Consider the following 15,472-nt stretch of genomic DNA (forward strand, 5'->3'; position numbering starts at 1 on the left):
AGTCAGCTATGCTAACAGGTAAGGAACCAAGATGTCAATCATCTACATGTATATGTTCCTAAAATCCTTTTCTGTCTCTCCCACCGCCAAAGGTGGGATTCAGCTATATATATATCTGACAGGTAAGTTTCATGAACAAAATGATATTGTTAAGATACAATACTTACCTGGCAGATATATATATTTTAAGTACCCACCCACCTCCCCTCCAGGAGACAGTGGAGATAGAAATCTGATAGAAAATGGGAATGGTTCCTGATACCCGCCTCCCAGCGGCGGGAATGGGTACTAACCACCCTACTCCCACTACGTGTGTTGTAAGTTTTTAGAAATTCTGTCGGACTTCAGAGAATACAGATATATATATATATATCTGCCAGGTAAGTCTTTTATTGAACAAACTCGTTTATTGTATCTTAACAATATCATTTATGTATACACGTTATATTATATTACACTGTATGTAATATAATATTTACACCATATGTAATATACCTATATTATTAAAAAGAAAATTAGGAAAACGTGAAAAATACATTAAAGCTAATGTTCACAGCAAAACTGTTAAAATTTGTCTCAGGAATCAGGTTACTTTTTCAGTAATGAATATTTTCAAATGAATTATCATGGATACGTAATAAATTGGTTATGACTGAAGTTTATTTTCACACAAATGGAGGTTATTTGCCAAGATTTATAAAATATACATGTGTAAGCATAGCTAGATGGTAAAGGGAAGAGAAAAACCTTGGTTAAGTGATCGTTTCAGCTTCTTGAGTCAAAATGCTTTTCTCTTGTCTCTACTGGATGCTTAAAGGCAAGATAATGATTTTTATTTTACTCTGCAACTAAAATGTTCTTTTATAGACTACAGAAATAATTTATATTGTATGCAATCTTGTTAAAAGACAGCAGACTGAACTTTCATTTGATGCCAAAGTGTTAAACTAATCATATTCTTGTTCTTTTAACATTTTTGTGAAAAGAGATTATTGAAATACACAGGAAAATAAATTATGGCTTATATATGAGGTAAGAGTCTGTTTACAACTTGGGGCTGCCAGTAATAATTATCTTAGATAATTTTATATACTATACTATATATATATATATATATATATATATATACATACATACATATACATACATATATATCTAAGTGGTCTTAGATTGTAGGTAAATGTTGAGGCATAAGATTTGTGGATTTTTTAAAATAATTTCATAATGAATATTAAATATCGGTAACTCTTAATACTGTTTGTCTTCCAGGGTGCTCGTTTTTAAGATGACTTTTGGCCGCAGTGGTGGATTTGGTGGAGGTCGAGGAGGAGGAGGAGGCGGCAGGCGGCGGCGGCGGCGGCGGATATGGAGGGCGGGGTGGTGGTGGAGGATATGGAGGCCGAGGGGGTGGAGGAGGTCGAGGAGGTGGTGGTGGTTTTTGAGGAGGTGGTGGCTTTGGAGGAGGCCGTGGAGGTCGGGGAGGTGGAGGTGAGTTAACTAGGGGGTCAGAGGTTAATATATATTGAGCTAATAGAAATAAACTTGAAAAACAGAAAAATTCAAAACTTGTCTTTAAGGCACATTGAGGAAAAGTCAATCAAAAACTGTCCATCAAATAAGTGAAAGCTGCACTAGCATGTTTAAACTTCATTATTAAACAAAGCTGAAAGTTAGGGTGGATTTCTCAGGTAGTTGGAGATAATGTGAGGTACTTCCCACTGTATATATTTAATTGTCCAAAAGGTGTAATAAATACCATCAGAATTATTTGCATTTGAAGAACTACAAATGCTGTTAGAATTGTAGCATAAGAAAGATTTACATTAAAGCAAACTATTGAAGACAGTTATTTTCCCTTGGCAACAATGATCATGACTTTTCAGTAAGTGTAGATTGCCAACTACCATCAAAGCTGAGTGGAACTCTGCAAAAGTTTTGTTATATATATATATATATATATCACTAAAATTGTTTTCACTTTTTCAGGTTTTAAAGGAGGCTTTGGTGGTCGTGGAGGTGATCAAGGTCCCCCTGATCAGGTAATGATTTAAGGTGGTTGTATTACTGTAGACAATACAAGGTTCTTTGCAGCGTGCCTTCAGCTCCTAGCTGCAACCCCTTGCCTTCCTTTTACTGTACCTCCGTTCATATTCTCTTTCTTCCATCTTACTTTCCACCCTTGTCCTAACAGTTGATTCATAGTGCAACTGCAAGGTTTCCCTCCTGTTACACTATAAACCTTTTTACTGTCAATTCCCGTTTCAGCGCTGAATGACCTCATAGGTCCCAGTGCTTGGACTTTGGCATAAATTCTAATTTTCAATTCAATTTGCTCCATCTTGATAGATCCCTTTTTCATGAAAAAGGGTTTTGTGTAATTGGGCATTGCATTGTGGACAGCTGAAGCGACATGAAACTATCCTTGTTACCAGAGGATGCACATCATAGATGTTAGTTTGATTGTGTAATATCTCTATTTGCAGGTTGCAGAGATTGGTTTCTTCACACACACAGCACAGGAAGATTTAGTATGCACAGTAACAAATCCGGATGTACCCTATTTCAATGCTCCAGTATACCTTGAAAATAAAGAGCAGGTAGGTTTTCTGTTTATATTGTGAGTTAAAAGTTTTCCATCTAATGCTCTTGGTCTTTTTTTGGGGGGGAGGTACTGTACTGAATTAGTATGACTACTGTTCTAAAACTTGGCTTGGTAGTGAAAACAAATTTTATGAAACTGTATGTATTCACAATGTTGATCGTGCATCATTTTGCAACTTTTCAGTTGAATATGTGATTCTTTTGTACATTAAGTCTGCAAAGCTGCAGTTATAATTGAAAATGCAATGGTGGAATGTTTATCATCTTGTAGATCCAGATATATATCTCAAGGTATTATTTTCTTATGGTTCAGAGAGGTCCTTACCACATATTCCATTTATAAACAATATAGAATTGACCTTTGTACAATATTTTGTGTGTAATTAATATTTCAGTGTTTATTGATTGAGTTCTAGAAATGGACAGTTGCATATTTCAGTCAGCCTTCGCCATACTCTCTCCAAGGGATGGTCATGGTAAACTAATTTAACATGCATCTTATTTAAACTTGAGAGATGTAAAAGTCCATACCTGCAATCTCCGGGTTGCAGCGGGGGTTCATTTCTATTCCCAGCAGGGCGCTGTAAGCCAAAGATCACCTTAACTCGAATCATCATAATTATAATTGGAATAAGAAACAGCGCCATGAGGCAGCACCTTAAGTCTGGAACGACGTAATCCGAAACTGATGTAACCCGGGGACTGCCTTACTGATATTTATGCTGATGATACCAAATCTTCATTATGTCTAGATTTTGCTGCCATGTACATACATCTTAAAGCATGTGAGCTCTCTTTAACAACATTTTTGCCTTTGGAGGAGGAGCAAGCCTACAAACTACTTTGTTGCTGCTGCTGTTCTTGGTTGGCTTGTTGGGGGGGAGGGTTAGGAAAGACCTATGGAAAAGCTTAAAAAGGTCTGAAAAAGGTGTTTTGCATTGAGTTAAAGATAGAGAAATTTTAGGATAGGATATTATGAATTATATAATTAGAATTAAAATGTAAAAAAATTAATAATGTGCATGTTAGACACTACAGAACAATTATTTCTAATAAAATTTAGTGTATTTATTTTAATTTTCATTGGTAAAACAACACACTAGTTAACAGAGATTCAGCATATGCATCCTGAGTAAGCTGGAGGTTGGATCATGCCTTTTATTTTATTTTATTTTATTTTTTTTTTTTTTTTGCTGCAGAATTGTAAGAAATTTTGTAATCATTATTATTTAGCGACTGCTACAGAATCGCTCCAAAACTATTATCACATTACATAATTACATGTAATATGATGGTAAAAATGTTGAATTATGTTGGATCCTCTCGTCCATGTGGGCATAAAGAGAGACGGAAATACCCATAAAAGCAGCAAAAGTGACAAATGCTACAAACAGATTTAAAGGAATTGTTTCACTGTATGTTTTGCCATGCTGTAATAAAGTCATTCTGGAATTTTAACAAATCAGTTAAAGAAATTATGTCAGGATCATGAACTACCCAGTTATCAGGTTTTATTGTAGTGTCTTACCGAACAATTATAGAGCCGTGATTTCCACGAGCGGCAGGATACTAAATTCAAATTTAGCGCGTCGGCGTCGCCAACACTGGTGGTGATGACGTCATCTCCCTCCACTCGCGGGAGAACCAGGTACAACTGCCCAGGTGAATCCAATTCTTTTCCTGCCGCCGGCGTCCGGTGAACATCGGTGGTCGGTGCGGTTGGAGGGACCTTTGGCTTCGCTATTTTTCTTTTTTTTTTTGTGGATTGATCTTCGGAATTGGTGGGAAAGTATCTTTGTTCTTTTTGGTGTTGTTGTTATTTTGCGTTTTTATTTAGGCGTTGCCATGTCGGATTCTAGTCCGTCGGGAGTTAGGTTTTGCATCTCAGGATGTAAAACAGATTATCCAAGCTAGAGTATGATTCTCACACTAAATGTGTTAAGTGTAGGGGACAGGTTTTGTTCAGCAGATCGAACATGTAACGAGTAGTGATTGGACTGATTCTCAATGGAAGTTTTTTAGTTCATACTCGGAGAAATTAGCTAAAGACAGAATTAGAAAAGCAGCGCTTAGGGAAAGTAGACTTAGCTCTGCTTCGTCTTGCGATGCATCTAGTTCCTTCTGTTTTCTCCTCAAATTGTTATGTCTCCTTTAACTACACCATCCTCCTTCCTCCTACTAATCCCACTTCTCCGGCTTCCCGTGAGTTTCTTCCGACACCATTGCCAGTCTGGAATCGAGGATAGATCAGAAATTTTCGGTACTAGCGAATACGGTTTTGCAACTTGGTAATTCAGTTAAGACGTTTTTGGAGAAAGCGGCCTCAGGTAAGAGTGTAGTTGAGGGTGCGTCTGTCTGTCCTGACACGTCTCCTAGACAAAGGTCACTGTCCAGCTCCCCGCACCGGGGAGAAGACATACCGGAAGTCCAAGGGAGTCGATCGGGATTTGCCCACAGACAGGCGCCTCTCTTGTTGAGCCCTGTTGCGCCTCAACAGGGCTCGGTTTAAGCGTTGGAAAGGTGTTTGCGGTCAGACGCCTTTCAAATGATTCAAGCGAATCGTCTCCGGTCGCACGGCGCTCTTGGCGAGATTCGCCCGTTTCGCGTCCCTTAAAAGAGGCGTTCAGGCGCCGATTCTTCGCCTCCTCCAGTCAAGCGGTATAAGGAGCCTGAGAGTAGGGTTGCGCCTCGGCCGTTAGCGGCTCGTTCGTCGCCTCAATCTGTGCCTTTTTCGGCTCCATCTACTAGTAGAGATTGTGGTTTTAGCGCTGTAGCTAGCAGTTCTAAGGGTGTTTCTTAGGCGCTTTTTTTCGTCTGTTACCGCCTGATGCGCCTGTTTCGCCTCGAATTTCGGCGGCTCCGAGCGAGGCGCAAGTAGTTTTTCCGCCTCCTGCTGAACATTTAGCTCTTCCAAGCCTACGTTAACTGTTTTTGATTCGTCTACTGGCGCCTTTGCGCAAGCAGTTAGAGATGTAACCAACTGGATGAATGAGTCCAAGGGTGGTTCGAACCTTCAGATCCGGTTGTAGTTTCCGTCTACTTCTTCGGCGGTATCGGAGAATGAAGAAGAAGTGAGAGGAGGAGGATTCACATCACCTCTCGTGTTATTCGTCTCCTTAGATTTCTTCTGGTATCTTATCCAGATTAATTATTTTGAGAAAGCAGCTCCGCGCTCCCCAACTTCGACTTTTTTGATGAGGAGGAAAACTTCAGACCCTCTCCTCCCAAAACTTGTTCTATCTAAAGCGGTTAGACATTCGTTGAAAGAGACGGAGAAATGGATGTCTATGAAAAGAGACTTAGGGAAGGCTCTTTTTGCTTACCCTCCCTCTAAGTTGCTTCGTAAGAGGTATAGGTTTTATGTAACTGGGGGAAGCTCTTCTCTGGGAGTTTCATGCCTGCCTCCTCCAGGGAGACTTCTCCAGTTTAATCGACTCCTCTAGAAGATCTGCTTTCGCCGCAGCGAAAGTTTTCTTTACAGCGCCTGAGTTGGACCCACGTTGTGGAAAGAATCAATTTAAACTTTTGGAAGTCTTTAGCTTCCCTTGATTGGACTATTGGCGCTTTAGCGGCCAAGATCGAAGACTGTCCTTCTCTTTCCCAGGAGTTAGCGGAGATTGGATTGGTGTTTCTGTCCTGTGCGGACAAATCCATTAGGCATGGATGTGATGAGTTAGCTTCGCTCATCTCCTTTGGTACCCTTAAGAAAAGGCAACTTTGGTGCTCCTTTGCTTCTAAAAGGGTTACGTCCCAACAGAAGTCTGCTCTCTTGTTGCTCCTTTTGTGAAAGATAACCTCTTTCCAGACGATGTAGTGTTGTCAATTTCGTCTGCGCTAGATAAGAAATCTACTTCGGATTTACTGGCACAGTCTACTAAGAGGACCTAAAGCTCCTGTGGAGACTGTTCCTTCGGTTTCTCCTCTGGCCCAAGCGCCTTTTCGAGGGAGAAAACCCAAGCGCGTTCTTTCGGCCGAAATCGAATTTGCGACCTCAGTCTAAGGCTCGGCCAAGGTTAACAAACCTTCCAAATTGAAAGCTCGGTTCTTCATGCACCAGTGGGAGCCAGGCTGGCTCTGTTTTGGGAGGAATGGGAAAAAACAGAGGAGCAGAAGCCTGGGTAGTGCAAGTACTCAAGTTCTTCGGCTATCGTATTCCTCTCGTTTCACCTCCCTCGCTCTCACCTGTGCCAATTCCATTCCAGGCATACTCTCCAGGGCTCAGACAATTCTGGCGCTAGCCGCAGAAGTGGAAGCGCTTGTTCTCAAAGAAGCGATAGAAACAGATAGAAGGGGATTTTCCTCCAGGCTTTTACAATCGCCTTTTTGTAGTTCCCAAGTCATCAGGGGGCTGGAGGCCGTTTTGGATGTGAGCGCCCTGAACTTGCATGTCCAGAAAACAAAATTTCATATGGAGACCACTCGGTCGATTCTGGAGTCCATCAGACAGGGGGATTGGATGGTCTCTCTGGACATGCAAGACGCTTATTTTCACATTCCGATACATCGCGAATCTCGGAAGTACCTGAGGTTCATGTTCGAAGGCAAGGTGTTTCAGTTCGGGCGCTTTGCTTCGGACTAGCGACCGCTCCTCAAGTTTTTCACCAGGGTTCTATCCCCGATAGGAAGCTGGCTACACATATTGGAGTAAGAATCTCCCTCTATCTGGACGATTGGCTTCTCCGGTCGGAATCAGAGAGTCGGTGCATGAAGGACCTTGGAACAAACTCTGGATCTTGCCAGAAAGTTAGGAATTCTGGTCAACAAACAGAAGTCCCAGTTGGTTCCATCTCAGAGCATCCTATTTATTTGGGGATGGATTCTGAATGCTCAAGTTTTTCGGGCTTTTCTGTCCCCGAAGAGGGTTCAAGGCTGTCTGGAGACAGTTCAGGAGTTCTTGGACAAAAGGTAAGTTCTGCCAATCAGTGGATGAGGCTCCTGGGCAAATTGACGTCAGTGGAGAAATTTGTGAGGTTGGGAAGACTGCACATGAGACCTCTGCAGTTTTTCCTGAGAGCCTCTTTGGTGCAGGAAGACACACCAGACTCGATTACCTTTCCTGTCACAGATCAAATAAAAGAGGACCTAAGGTGGTGGCTCTCTCGAGCAAGGTTGGAAGAAGGGTTAGATTTACGACCCATCCTCCCGAACCTACAGTTCTTTTCCGACGCATCGGACAAAGGTTGGGGAGCCCTACTGGGAAATCAACGGATTTCAGGAGCTTGGTCGGAGAAGGAGAAGAAGTTCCACATAAATGTAAAGGAACTGTTAGCAATTTTCTTAGGGCTCAGACAGTTTCGGAGCTTAGTAGAAGGCCGAGTAGTGGCAGTGCATTCCGACAACTCCACGGCTCTCTCGTACGGGCGGAAACAGGGGGGGGACTCAGTCTTTCTCTCTGTACGAAGTAGCCAAGGATCTCCTCCTGTGGTCAAACGAAGCGAAGGTTCAGCTAGTCCCGAGATTTGTTCCGGGAAAGATGAACGTCCTGGCGGACGAGTTAAGTCGTCAACAGCAAGTGTTACCTCTGGAGTGGACTTTGGACAACAAGATTTGTCAGAAACTTTGGCGCCTTTGGGACGACCGTCAATAGACCTGTTCGCGACATCGAGGAACAACCGTCTTCCTCTCTTTTGTTCTCCAGTCCCAGATCCTCTAGCTTGGTCGGTGGACGCAATGCTGTTGGATTGGTCGGGTCTGGAAGCTTATGCATTCCCTCCGTCGTCTAATAAGAGAGGTGCTGAACAAGTTCATGTCGCACAGCAATGTAACGCTAACGTTAATCGCTCCCTTTTGGCCCAGGAAAGAGTGGTTCCCGGGACCTTCTCCAGTTGTTAGTAGACTTCCCCAGACTTCTTCCTCCAGAGAAGTGGCTTCTCAAACAAACCTCACTTCAAGAGGTTCCACCAAAAACTTGTCCGCTCTAGCTCTGACAGGGTTCAGACTGTCCGGAATCTTGTTCAGAGCGAAAGGATTTTCAAGAAGAGCTGCAGAAGCTATCGCTCGTTGTAGGAGAGAGTCTTCTAACAAACTCTATCAAGGGAAGTGGAGAATCTTCAGAGAGTGGTGTAGAAGTGCTAAAGTCTCTACTTCTGCGACCTCTTTAACAGAAATAGCAGATTTCTTCTATTTCTTAGGAACTCTAAGAAACTGGCTCCTTCGACGATCAGAGGATATAGAGCCATGCTCTCTTCGGTTTTTCGACATCGAGGTTTGGATATTTCCTCCAATTCAGATCTGTTGGACCTCATAGGTCTTTCGAAACCACTAAGCTCCCGCAAGATACAGTGGCTTGGAACTTAGATGTGGTGCTTAAGTTCCTCATGGGGCCACCGTTTGAGCCTTTGAAGTCGGCTTCACTCAGGAACTTGACTAAGAAGGCACTCTTTCTTATTGCACTAGCTTCTGCTAAGCGGTGTCAGCGAATTGCACGCTATAGACAAAAGAGTCGGTTTCTCTCAAGGCAATGCTGTATTTTCGGTATCTTTGACCTTTCTAGCCAAAAATGAGAATCCTTATAATCCTTGGCCGAGGAGTTTTGTGGTAAGGAACTTATCTGATTTTGGTTGGACATGAGGAGGAAGAAAGGCTCTTATGTCCAGTCAGGCTATTAAGCAGTATCTGTTTGCCACTAAGGGTATCAGAGGACAATCTTCTAAGCTCTGGACCTCGGTTCAAAATCCTCTCGTCCTCTTTCTAAGAATGCTATATCGTTCTTTATTAGAGAGCTTATCAGGGAAGCTCACTCGCAGTCCGAGAAACGACAATCTTTCCGTTCTGAGAGTTAAAGCTCACGAGGTTAGAGCAGTGGCAACTTCTTTAGCATTCAGAAAGAATTTATCTTTAGCTTCGATTCTTCAGAGCACGTTCTGGAGATCGAATTCGGTTTTTGCGAGTCATTATCTCAAAGAGATAGAAACGGTTTTCGAGAATTGTAAAACGTTAGGTCCGGTGGCGGTTTCTGGCATGGTGTTGGGAGAAACGGCACAGGGGTCGTCACCTCTATGCTAACTTTTCACCTTGAATAGGTTGTCGAGTTCAAGGGAAGCTGGGGTACTGAGTACCTGGGATACTCACCAGTCTGTTAGGTCAGATTTTACAATGGTTTGGGTATATATGTTTTTAAATCTGGTGTTGGTGACAAATGATTTGTATGATTGAATTTCTGGTCTTAGCCAGGGCAAGGGCAATCTTTGTTGTTACTATCCTCCGTCAGTCAGCCTTGACTCGCTTGAACTACGGAAGGATTCCACTCCTGTAGAGGCTAACTTTGGTCAAATTCCAATTCCTCTACAATAGTAAGAAGAGCACCGACCAGAGGCAGTAACAGTCTGCTGTAGCTCTCTTACAAGGTAAGGTACAACAGACACCTTGAGTGTTTACTGGTATTGCAATAAATGTAACCATTTAAAAATACTAGTGGTCACTGAATCCCACCTTCCCATAAATGTGTAATCAGCTCTATAATTGTTCGGTAAGACACTACAATAAAAATGAAATTTTCATTATTAAAATGAAGTTTTATTGTATACTTACCGAACAATTATGATTATACCCACCCTCCTCCCCTTAGGTGGACGGACGGGCAGAAAGAATTGGATTCACCTGGGCAGTTGTACCTGGTTCTCCCGCGAGTGGAGGGAGATGACGTCATCACCACCAGTGTTGGCGACGCCGACGCGCTAAATTTGAATTTAGTATCCTGCCGCTCGTGGAAATCACGGCTCTATAATTGTTCGGTAAGTATACAATAAACTTCATTTTAATAATGAAAATTTCATTTTTTGTAAAGAAGCATGTTTTTTTTTTTATTATTTTTTTTTTATTATATATAGAATACGTATATATATAAGAGATGAGCCTTTCAGTATAAATGAGGGAGTTCATTACTGTGAGCTACGTTAAGGCTACAATAATTGACTTAATGGTATGTATGAAAAAATTTGTTTTATGGTGTAAGCTTCATTTTTGAAGCTACCGACTTGTAGTTTTGTATGATACCAGATGTGTAGCATATATGAATAGTGTATTGTTAACTGATTTGTTTTCCTTTCAGGTAGGAAAGTTGATGAAATTTTTGGATCTCCCCAGCAGAAGTTCATGTCCGTCAAGTTGGGTGAAAACATGAAAGCTAAATCATTTAAAGCAAACACAACGGTAGGTTTACTTTTGTGTAAATTTATACTAAATGGTTTTCATGTTAGAAATCAAATAAAAGTATCTGCTATTCATGGTACCATTAATCTTCGTTATTACTGGCAGTCCCCGCAAACCCCCGACACTGACGATAAACGGAAATTGGCGATAATAGTGCTGAGTCCCGGTTATCGGCACCTATAACCGAGGCTTGGCGCCAAAAATTCGGTTATTGTTGTTGCTAGACAGTGCCATAAGACCAGATTCCCAATAACTGAGGACTGCCTGTATTGATGAAATAACAGGAGAGGCTTTTGTCATGCTACTAGCACTTTACAAAAAACTAAAATACAGTAGTTGCAAAATGTTAGTGAAATTATGTTAGGTATCCGGGTGGGTGTTTTGTGTTCGAACTTGGACAGTTTTCTTCTTGACCCATTCCTATGTTGGCCATAACAAATTACACTGCAACCGCAAGTCCTTTTTTAATTGCTCATTTGTATTTTTGTAGTCAGTCAGATTTATATGCACTCCAAAAGTTGTGAGAATTTGCAACTGCCAAGAGAATAAAGGGGATACAGGCAGCCCACGGTTAAAAGGTGGGGTTCTGTTCCCAGCCAGACGCTGATAACCGAAAATCGTTAACCAGAACATCACAATAATTATGGCAATAATTGGCATTTAAAACGCCATAAGGACTGATAGACTGCTTAACAGTACCATTAGTCAGTTATCGGCACTAATAAACTGCGTCATTAGGCAACCGTCGTAAAATTGAAACTGTTAACCGATGCCTCCAGTAAGCAGGAACTGCCTGTAATTGTTTTTATTTGAAAACCCTGGTTACCAGTTTAAAGTTTCAGTATGATAGTAATTGTTGTCATTGGATATTGACATTTGTTATGTTCATTATTCAAAATATGCTATGTAATCAAGTTTTGTTTTTTTCCATAGAATGGAATCTGTTTTACCAACTTGTTCCTCTCAGGAATGAGATTTCCTCACTACGTGTTGAGACCTGATAATGGCTAACAATTCATTCTTTCATTCAGCTGTATTATGTCAACATTGCTAATTGCCTGTTTTTTGTGCATCTCACCAATGTGGCATTTTCATCTTTCATGTCATTCTGTTTTTTTTTTTTTTTTTATCAAGTGAAATACATAGGATATCGTCTTAAAACACTGGCATTTAATGTTCACTTATAGGTATACTGTGAATATTAATTGAAACTTTCCTTTAGTTATTCATTGATTTTCTTTTCATCACAGTGAAATCAGCTTGCATTAGTCTGTGCTATTTGGAGATTACTTCACCTCATAAAGTCAATCCGTTTCAGTTTTGCCACTCTTAAATGTACAGTAATCAGGCTGTTGGTTGGCTTTGTAAACACTGCTCTGGCAGAATTCCAATATTGCATTTCTTTCCCTTCTTGGCTGCTCCCTTCAAATATTTATCCTCCCCGCACAGTCTTGAATCAGCTTAGTTGGTTCACACGTTCATTAGTTCACCTTGTATCGGTTTACTCACATTTTTATATCACTTGAATTACCTTTCAAAAGATCTTTTATGTTTTCAGTATTCTTAATCCTTCCATCTATATATCATTTCATCTGTTTTAAATAAATAAATGCCTATTCTGTAATGCTATTTTGAAATTATTTTTTATTTTCTGTCAATCCCAATTGCTTTTGTTTCAGTTTTTATAAATCTATGCTTATGCCTCTTGCCAGGATGTCTGCTGCTGTCTGCCTTTTGTGCTATTTTAAGAGTATTTATGCTTCTTCTTCACTGAGCTACCTAAAGGCTGTAGTTTGGCTATTGGATGAGGAAAAGTCATACATAATCACTATCTTTTTATTATAACTCAAACTTTAGTTACTGATCAACAGGTCTCGAGTTTGGGCAGATTGGCTGAGTTTATATCATTAGTAAGGGCTTCAGGAAATGAAAAAATGAGAGCTGAATAATAATATTTCTTTTATTGCTTCAATTTTATTAATTGCAATATTTTGTGTGCTTAAAATAGGTTTTCAGGTAAGGTATTTAATCTTACTATTGTTAGCCAAACTTGATTGTAATGGAAAGAATCCTACACAGTTATTTTTAGTTTGACTTGCACACTGTAATTAGGATTTTTAAAAGTGCATTGTTAGTTAAGTGACGCAGCTTTTCATCATTAAGGCATTTTTTTTCCAGTTGTTCATTGACCCTGCAAAACTCTTGCCACTACGAATTTTTCTTCCTGGTGGTGATAAAGGCCGAGGAGGTGGTAGAGGTCGTGGTAAGTTTCAGAATTTTTTTGCTTTACAGTTATAACCATAGATGCTGATGTCCAAGTAAAATTTTTCTTTGTTAAACAAGAGAGGTTTGAGAGAACATATGGATATACATGGGTGATGGTTACTGCCAGCTTTGCATCATTAGGTAGCAGACTGTTTGTCTGTGCCACGGAACATTCTTTTGGGATCAGCTGCTGTACTTTCTGCCTGTTTGTCCATTATTCCTTTTGGTCTCTTCCCACCTAGGTGTTCAGTTTCATGAATAATTATCCATTCTTGGAATTAAACACATTTAACCAGATGCATATATCTGGCTCTTACAAAATAATTCCATTGCCATTATTCATATATTAATATAATTAAGTAAATTATCATGTATTTTTCCTGAATACATATCATGATTGTGAACTTTCAAGGCGCTCCTAAGTGATGTTTTTGTATCATTTTCATTTGTTTAGATGGGAAATAAGGTCGCCTTACAGTTCTGTGTTGTCTAAGTCTATATCTCTACCCTTTTTTCCATGATTTTATGGGCTTTCTTATTAGTCATTGTCATACTGCTGCCCTATCTAAAACTTTTCTGACTGCTTCCCATCCCTTATCATCATAAGCCTGAACCATGAGTGTCTTGAGCTGTTTATTTTCCAGTTGGGAACACAGCATCTAGTTTTCTAGTTTCTTCGTCATTGTCTATGTGTCTGTTGCTTTGAACATTGCCATCTTTATATATCCCTCAAAACTTTTTCCTGTTTACGTATTGTTACTAATAGTCCAGCAATCCAGGCTATAACTGCTCTTTTATTTTCTTGCTAACTTCTCCCAATACCTACTACTCGACAGTCCAGTAATACTGTAGATATGGTTAGTCTTTTTGTAAGCCAGTTTTGTTAATGCTAAACAAATTAGTTCAGTGGTCTGGTTAAAACTACTTTTTTAATAATAATCTACTTTTCTGAGGTCTCTCCTTCCACCATAATGTGATGGTGCCATAACTTGATGAAAAGACCATTAATAACCCCTTGAGATTGAGTTGTCGTAAGTTGAGGATGTACTGTATTTTGCAGCAGCCTCCCATCCTAGTATTGTTAGGTGACCGAATGGCCTTCTTGGCCCCAGAACCTGGGCTTTTGCCCAAAGTATCATACATCCATCCATCCTAGGGGTGTTGTGAGCAAAAAGAAAAAAGTACAGTATGTAATGTAATTTTTGCAACACAGTACTACAGTAATGTAGTACAGTGGTACCTCAACATACGAAATTAATCCGTTCCGAGGCAGCCTTCGTATCATGAGCTTTTCGTATCTTGAACTGCATTTTACATGTAAACTGCCTAATCCATTCCAAGCCCTACAAAAACACCCCAGTAAATTATATTTCCAGGCTTACAACACATTTTCTAGGGTTACGACGCCAATCCGACGTAAGAAATATGACTCCAAAAAGGCAAAATACTGTACATACTTGAGTAGTATTCAACTGCATGTAATGTTCAAGCCTGGAATCGTTGATCTCTCTCAGTGCTGCTGAGGAACCACAACCAACTGGTAAAACTCTCAGCTTCCACTGTGAAAAGCTTAGGTGAGGGGGAGCCTCAGCTCTCACTCATTCCCATTCAATACTAGTTCTACTGCAATGAGAAAAAAAGAAAAGACCAATATTAATCAACAATCCCTCACCCAGAAGAACAACACAAATATAATAAATAAAAAACTGAATCCTAAAAACTAGTTTAAAAATTGCCTAACTTAATTAACCTAATAACAAAATATGAAAAAAAATCAAACATTCATTCATACAAACCAATTTCTTCTATGCTACTGCATTGATACAAGAGTAAGTGAAGAATTTTTGTTTTTCAGGTGGTCGTGGAGGCGGCAGAGGTGGCGGTCGTGGTGGTGGTGGTAGGGGAGGAGGAGGAGGATTTGGAAGAGGTGTGGGGGAGGAAGAGGAGGAGGAGGAGGAGGATTGGTAGAGGTGGTGGTGGAAGAGGGGGGGGGAGGGGGGAGGCGGCGGGGGAGGCTTCGGAAGAGCGGTGGGGGGGAGGCTTCGGAAGAGGTGGCGGGGGAGGAAGAGGAAGAGGAGGTGGCGGTGGATTCAGGAGATAATCTAGATGTAAATATTTAATTTTTAAGGAAAATCATGATATTGTGAATTGTGTTTTTATATCCCTCTTGTACCTGTCCTTTTGGAGATGTTATCTAATGCATATTCACTTCTAAGTGGACCTGGACTTACATCTTTCCCCAGCCAGAGTTACTGACCTGCTCAGTCAGGCACCGCCAGCCAGTGGCAGGCGCATACACGTTGCAACAGGTAGGTCAGAAAAGATTTTCATTGCAAGGCCTCCCATCCCTTAAAATTGCACTGCCTACGATGCTATATCTGCATGCTGATATCTACAGAAAGCTATTGATTCTGTCTCCAAATGGGCCAGCCTAAATGGTTTTAAATTTTCAGCC

At 40.7% G+C, this 15,472-nt stretch overlaps 1 protein-coding gene across 1 annotated transcript; it reads left to right on the top strand.

The window, feature by feature from the left end:
- The first annotated feature begins 1,336 nt into the window (after positions 1-1,336).
- LOC135203536 (H/ACA ribonucleoprotein complex subunit 1-like) lies at positions 1,337-15,009 on the top strand. Its single transcript, XM_064233266.1, has 6 exons — positions 1,337-1,488; positions 1,987-2,039; positions 2,484-2,601; positions 10,655-10,752; positions 12,931-13,015; positions 14,873-15,009. Exons 4-6 carry the CDS (start codon positions 10,696-10,698, stop codon positions 14,983-14,985), a joined length of 255 nt encoding a protein of 84 aa, XP_064089336.1. The 5' UTR covers positions 1,337-1,488; positions 1,987-2,039; positions 2,484-2,601; positions 10,655-10,695; the 3' UTR covers positions 14,986-15,009.
- Positions 15,010-15,472: the final 463 nt, after the last annotated feature.

This window comes from Macrobrachium nipponense, chromosome 36 (genome assembly GCF_015104395.2).
Source record: "Macrobrachium nipponense isolate FS-2020 chromosome 36, ASM1510439v2, whole genome shotgun sequence".
In the NCBI taxonomy this organism is placed as follows: domain Eukaryota; kingdom Metazoa; phylum Arthropoda; class Malacostraca; order Decapoda; family Palaemonidae; genus Macrobrachium; species Macrobrachium nipponense.